Raw genomic sequence first — 7,491 nt, forward strand, 5'->3', positions numbered from 1 at the left:
CTCCATCTGAAAGCACGTGATGATGATTTCCTGCTGATTACAGAACCGGCTTTACTAACAAAATGCGCATGACAATCGCATTCGATTAATCGTGCAGCCCTAGGTGATATTAGCGGCTGCAAAGCGAATGAATGCTTATATGTGGTTTCTGTTTTGTGTTCAAGGTTTTAATGTTGAAACTGTGGAGTACAAGAATATAAGTTTCACAGTTTGGGACGTCGGTGGTCAAGATAAGATTCGACCTTTGTGGCGCCATTATTTCCAGAACACACAAGGTGAGAGTTTTCCCCAAGTCATAGAGTATGTTGGGAAGTCCAGTTGATTTAATGTAATCTGTGTGTGTTGACAGTGTTGCCAGAAACCTCTGTCAGTAGTACTGTCTGTTTTTGTTAATCAGGCTGCTGCAATGACATTATAAGATCGGTTGGGTCATAGGTTTGGGTTTGTAAATGTCACATATGCACCCAACACCCTCATGATTCTTTAGCCAAATCTATGTTTTCTTCCTGGCTCGGGGGTTGGGGGGGGATTCCAACATGCCACTGTGGTTTACAGTTAGCTGACTGTTATCTCAAAATACACCTAGACCGAACGAATCTGCACATTTGGACAGTTTTTGTCAGTATGGACTTCTTGCACTGAGCTTCGTGACACGCTTTCAAAATAGTTCGGTTTGCTAAATGTGATTTATGCATATTTTCAATGTGCTGTAGCCACCTAGTTGACAAAATGCCACTTAAATGAGTGTTTGCAAGAAGACTGTGCAAATGTGTACATTTTTAGGGACGGGAAAAGAGATGTTCTGAGCAATAATATCAGAACGACTCTTTATTTATTTATATTAAGTGATTTAATCACTCACTTTCTTTCACTGACAATCATTTCAATGTATGTAATTTACATGTTTATGCCAAAATTCTTAATTGTAACCCTGGAGCACAAAAGCAGTCTGAAGTCGCTGGGGTATATTTCTAGCAATAGCCAAAAATGCATTGTATGGGTCAAAGTTATTGATTTTTCTTTTATGCCAAAAATAAATATAAATATATCAAAACTTAATTTTTGATCAGTAATATGCATTGCTAAGAACTTCATCTGGACAACTTTAAAGGTGATTTTCTCAATATTTAGATTTTTTTGCACCCTCAGATTCCAGATTTTCAAATAGTTGTATCTCGGCCAAATATTGTAATAATCCTAACAAACCATACATCAATGGAAAGCTTATTTATTCAGCTTTCAGACGATGTATAAATCTACATTTCTGAAAAATTGACCCTTATGACTGGTTTTGTGGTCCAGGGTCACATTTATGCCTGGGACAAAATATAAAAAAAAACGTTTTGTGTAATCGATCTGATGTCAGTTCCATTTTTAGCCATTTCTGTCACTCACACCAGTCTATTAATCTGCTTTTTTTTCTTCTTCTTGGGTTAGGTCTGATCTTTGTGGTTGACAGCAACGACAGAGAGCGTGTGAATGAGGGGCGAGAGGAGCTGATGAGGATGTTGGCTGAGGATGAGCTCAGGGAAGCAGTCCTGCTCGTGTTCGCCAACAAACAGGTACTAACAGCTTTCATCTGATTACATGCACTTCTTTCCAGTTACACATTTGACACGTGTTTGTCCGACAGGACCTACCGAACGCCATGAACGCTGCGGAAATCACGGACAAGCTGGGGCTGCATTCGCTCCGGCACAGGAACTGGTACATTCAGGCCACATGCGCCACAAGCGGAGACGGCCTCTATGAAGGACTCGACTGGTTGTCCAATCAACTGAAAAACCAGAAATAACAACCTTAGTTCTTCCTTAGTTCGATATTCTCAACACTTGCTTTACTCTTTTGTTTTTAAAGAAACGGTGCTGGAAGCTGCGCTCATTTCAAACCCCATTAACACGGAAGAATAGGGCCCTACAGTCACAGTGTTGCTCTCTCGTTTAATGTAAATAGTTTTTTGTTGTGAGGCAGCTTTTTGAGCACCATTATGCAAGCCTTTCGTCTTTTTTTTCCATTCTTCCTGCCCGAGTCATTGGAAAGAGTTTTAAGAACGTCGCTTCAGGTCTCGTTTGAATCTTGCACATGTATTATTTTATTGTGCTTATAATAAGACTCTTTCTTAGACGTACTGTAAACGAAGCTGTTATGTTTGTCTTGAACGGAGTACGGGAAATCAAACATATCAGACACTACCTGCACATATAACGGTTCAATTTCCAGGAAAAGAAACCAAAAACGATTACACTGTCTTCTCAGCAAAGGCTGAAGTGACCGCTAGCTTTACTGTCATGATGCTTTAGGAGCCATAGAGGTGTGAAGACGGCTACACAAAGATTTTTCTGTTATGAGATTCATAATACACAACGGATGTTTTGTTGTGAGTATGTGGGAGAAATGTTGGAGTGGCTCAGGTTAATCAAGGTTTGTAGGAGGGTGAAGTAATACATTCAGGCACGTAAATACATTCAAGTAACAAATACATTCAGGCACGTAACAGTAATGAGATTTGTATTTTTTTTAGAGGAACTTGAGGTTGTTTCATGGAAACAATGTGACGATATAAAAATTGAATTGTTTTGCAAAAATAGGTTTCATTTTCTATATGCAAAATATTATGTTTATTTTATTTATGGGTGGTTAAATGTGACCTGAAAATTTTTTTTTAAAGATTTACCCAGAAAGAGAAACTGAAAGATTGGTTTTATGCACCTAGCGTTAAAATTCATGTCGTTTTGACACTCGGTTTAAGTGTTACTTTCTATTTCTTATTTTGGACTCCAACTCTAACCACCACTTGGAATAAACAACAGTCTCATCTAACCACATGCTATAACTTGATCTCTCAAAAAAAATCATTTGTGCATTTTTATTGTTTTAGGACATAACCCAAAACATATCTCCAGAGTGTTGGCATGTTAATATCAGTGAGCTTTCTGTTGTGCATGTAGATGTAATTTTCCCCCAGACTAGCCGTGGTGCCTTTATGACAAACAGAGACTCCCGTTTCAAATTAATAATCTTCATGTTCAATGTTAAACAATGTAAGGGCTGATGGTTTTAAAGTTACTTTATTATTTATCTTTTTCTCTCTCTCTCTCTCTTTCCCAATTAACCTCTAATTTGGTAGACACTGATTACTTTGGGTCGAAATTATGTGAATCTCTTAGCAAAATGTTGTATAATGTGACTCTTAAAGGGATAGTTCACCCAAAAATGAAAATTCTGTCATAATTTACTCACCCTCATGTCGTTCCAACCCTCTTGTTATTCTGAAGCAGCCCTGAAATAAATCTTGACTGCAGTGGCATCAATAATTGAACAAGGTAGCTCACTACAAAAGATAACTAAAAAATATATACATATAAGCATGGCGGTTAAACATTACTTTGGTTTAAAAGAAAAGAAAATATCAGCCCAAAACCTTATAATTGCGTTGTAATTTCTGTTTTAGGGTCCAAAGCTAATCTGAAACTGAACTACCTTCTGAAACCTGCTTTTAGACACTCACCTGTTTGGATGTAGTTTAGTTGGAATAGTTTTATCACTTTTTCACTCTTCAGAAAAAAACACATTGCAGTGTTTAAAAAAGCCTGCAACTGGTTTGTAGCTAGTTTTACAGTAAACTGAAAAAAATATGAACAATTCTGTACCACGACAAAATTGCATAATGTAAAATTTGTCATCAATTACAGTTATTAGTAGCTAAACAAAAATATTTGTTTTTCGTTTTCCTTTTTTTTACTGAAAATCTCGTTTATTTTCTTGGAAGTGCTGTATATGTGATATATATAGTAGTCTTGCTGTCTGACTAACATCAAACGTTTTCCATTTACAATGTTTTTTTGTATTTTTTTTGCAGCGTTGTTGCAAATTACAGAGATGTCTTTCTATTGCTATTCTTCACAGGCATATAAATGTTTACATAGTATTTAACTGCTTATATTTTAACTATGATTTTAAATGGAATGATCTCACTATATTAGCCTAAAAACATTGATGCATCCACAAATTCCTCATTAACAACAAAAAACCTTCAATATTCATAACATAATACCATGCCATGGATCGGTATTTTCCAGATACAAGAATTAGATCAATTAACCTCAGCTGACTAAATCTCACAAATGTTGCTATTTAGATGAAATGACAAAATTAAGAAGAGAATGGCTGTTCATCAAAGATTTTGAGCAATCTATTAAATAAATAACAAAGGGGGATCTTACACTGTTTTACCCTATAAATTCACAAAACATTAGGCTAATTCATAATTTATATACTACATCCTCTAGTCTAGAAGGTTAACACTCTATCGCATATTTGTGTTTGCATTATGGAGATGTATTATTTTTATTTACAATGTGTTTTTGCAGTGTTGAGCAATACAGCCAATCACAGACATATCTGTTGATTTCTAGAACGCAATGGCCAATCAGAGGCGTTCCTCTCCCGGCTCAAAATGCCAGTGTTTTTGTCCAGTGCTGAGTTCTGAGCGCGAATCCTCTCATTGTAACAAAGTGTAGACACAATGTAAAGAGTTTCATTGTGCAGTGCAGAGTTTCAATGATTATAAAGGAACTTTATATTAAGGAAATTCGAGAGATCTCGATGAACTGAGATAAGCGTGATTATAAAGGGGTTATTTAGTGATTATAAAGGGAGTGTTTTTTGTGCACTTTCTAGGCTATATAATCCAGTCAGAATTTGATTAAAAGTTTTGTTTTTGATGCTGCCAATTACTCTCGAAATTGCAATGACTGACATAGTGATAACCATAGCATTGGACAGGACAATATATGCCAAAATAGATGTGCATTAAGGGCACGTTTATGGAAGCCTGTTTCTGCCACTGAATAAAAAATAAAAAAGGTAATTGCGACTTTTTATCTCACAATTCTGACTTTTTTTCTCAGAATTACTTTCCATACAAAGTCAGAATTGCGTGATATAAACTCGCAATTGTGAGTTAAAAAGTCATAATTGCGTGATACAAACAGTGTTGGGGAAAGACTTTTAAAAGTAATGCATTACAATATTGCTTTACTCCCTAAAAAAGTAACTAATTACGTTACTTTGTATGAAAAGTAATGCGTTACATTACTTTTGTGTTACTTTCGCGTTACTTTTTAAATATGAGCAGGGCTTGATTGTTTTTAATATAAAAATTCTATTTATAGCAAATGTAAAAGCCCTTTCACAGCAAAAAGTGTAATGAATAAACCTCAGGCTGAAGCAAAAGTAAATTCACGTCTGTACAGTAGAACGCAGGAGAAGAAACACTCTTCAGCAATAAAAAAACAAAGCACAATTGTTAGTTTATCTAAAGTCATTTTTGCTTATTAGTATGGTTAAACTGGATCATCAAAGGTCAGCAGCAAAAATATTGGTTAATAAAATGGGATTAGATACATTTGTGCTATTTAACATATTTAATTATTGCAGGTTTGCATCATATTCTGAGTTTGCATTTCACTGTTTTAATTCATTTTGATGAATACTAAATCTGTTTTTTGTGAGTGGGATGAATTAATGCACATTCACATTTAGTCTAGAACTACAGTAACATCATGTTCAAACATCATGTAAATGGGAAAACAAAGTAACTGGCATTACTTTTTGAATGTAATGAAAAAGTACTTATTGAAAAAGTAACTCAGATATTTTCTTGTAAATTAAAAAAGTAATGCGTTACTTTACTAGTTACTTGAAAAAAGTAATCTTCTGTTAAAAAAAGTCAGAATTGTGAGATAAAAAGTCACAATAACCTTCTTTAATTTTTTATTCAGCGGCGGAAACGGGCTTTCATACACGTTTGCACGACTGTGTGCTAAAAAAAAGTTTTCCTTTACATTTCTCGCGTACTAGATGACACAAAAACAACTTGAAATGCTGTATTATGCATGCCAGGCCAGTAGTTGGCGATGTCACTCTTTAAAGACACACTATGCAAATAGTAATACGCATTTTTTTCCTCAAATTCACATTTTTGTATTTTACACGGAGACAATAACAGGTTTTGCTTTGAAAAATGTGCACTTTGAAACCTGTTTTAAAAAGTTTGCTCTTTCAAAACACTGTCGTCGTGCAAATTTTGTCATGAAAATGCCTCTCAGAAGCTTGATTCTTGAACCGGGCCTGTGTTTGGTTGCTTCAGCATTGAACACGGAAGGGAAGCACCTCTGGTGAGCGACTGGGCGTTTAGTTGATGGGAGGGTAGAGAGATCTGCGGCAAGTGTGCCTGGTGTGAGGGTGTTCTGTGTCGCTGTCATTAATTCTCCACTGAAACGGTCTCCAGTTCCCCAAACACCTCCCTCGCCTTTAATAAGTGACAAATAGGATCGGCTGGGCCTTTGTGGTCAGCAGCCTGGAATCAGGCGCCGGGGCGCTCGGCCCAACGAGGGGGAGGGAAAGCAATCTAGGACAACGTTCCTTTGGCCCGATTAGGCTGCCATGGATAATGCAGCCAAGCCAGTAATACATGGCAGGGAAGGCATGATGGTGGGCACCAATTAGTCTGGCCGGTAAGTTTTTACTCCGCATTTACAGGTTCAATGTAATGTACTCAGAAATTCTTATTAGTCTGCTGCAATGACGTGCTGTGAAAAGTTTTCATTTGTGTTTTTCGCGCGCAGACAACGTGGTCAAAATGATCCCGGTTCACACAGATCTGAGACATCTACTAAAAACGCTGTATTATGCACTCCAGACCAGTAGGTGGCGATGTCACTTTGTAAAGAAACAACGCAAACATAATACGCATGTGCATAACATCAATGTTTTCACAGTTTCACATAACATTTGCATTTTCAGTTTACACAGATATATCGTTTTCAAAAAGTCACACTTTGAAACCCGTTTTCAAAAGTTTGAGGTGTTGAGGTGAATTGATGATTCAACGACACTTTGTAAAAAAAAAAAAAACAGTTTATTTCACTAAACATATACAAGAATAAAAAGTGTTCACCTCTGCTGTGTTTTCTCTTTATACATCAAAGACTAAAACATGTCCAGGTTACATTTCACCTCAAAATCAAAAAAAAAAAAAAAAAAAAGAAATTAGATTTCAAAGAATGAGAGAGCTGTACACACCAATTAGTCTGGCCGGTAAGTTTTTACTCCGCATTTACAGGTTCAATGTAATGTACTCAGAAATTCTTATTAGTCTGCTGCAATGACGTGCTGTGAATAGTTTTCATTTGTGTTTTTCGCACGCAGACAACGTGGTCAAAATGATCCCTGTTCACACAGATCTGAGACATCTACTAAAAACGCTTTATTATGCACTCCAGACCAGTAGGTGGCGATGTCACTTTGTAAAGAAACACAACGCAAACATATAATACGCATGTGCATAACATCAATGTTTTCACAGTTTCACATAACATTTGCATTTTCACAGTTTACACAGATATATCGTTTTCAAAAAGTCACACTTTGAAACCTGTTTTCAAAAGTTTGAGGTGTTGAGGTGAATTGATGATTCAACGACACTAT

At 36.3% G+C, this 7,491-nt stretch overlaps 1 protein-coding gene across 2 annotated transcripts in view; it reads left to right on the plus strand.

The window, feature by feature from the left end:
* The window catches only part of LOC107727518 (ADP-ribosylation factor 1-like), a 3,642-nt gene extending 1,469 nt beyond the window's left edge, over positions 1–2,173 (plus strand). For both annotated transcript variants that reach the window (XM_016537395.1, XM_016537396.1), the window contains exons 3-5: positions 165–275; positions 1,438–1,562; positions 1,634–2,173. In XM_016537395.1, coding sequence (XP_016392881.1) covers positions 165–275; positions 1,438–1,562; positions 1,634–1,795 — 398 coding nt within the window. In that variant the 3' untranslated portion in view covers positions 1,796–2,173. The remainder of the gene's footprint in view (positions 1–164; positions 276–1,437; positions 1,563–1,633) is intronic.
* The last annotated feature ends 5,318 nt before the right edge of the window (positions 2,174–7,491 follow it).

The sequence above is a fragment of the Sinocyclocheilus rhinocerous genome, unplaced genomic scaffold (assembly GCF_001515625.1).
Source record: "Sinocyclocheilus rhinocerous isolate Xijiao unplaced genomic scaffold, SAMN03320098_v1.1 scaffold306, whole genome shotgun sequence".
NCBI lineage: Eukaryota > Metazoa > Chordata > Actinopteri > Cypriniformes > Cyprinidae > Sinocyclocheilus > Sinocyclocheilus rhinocerous.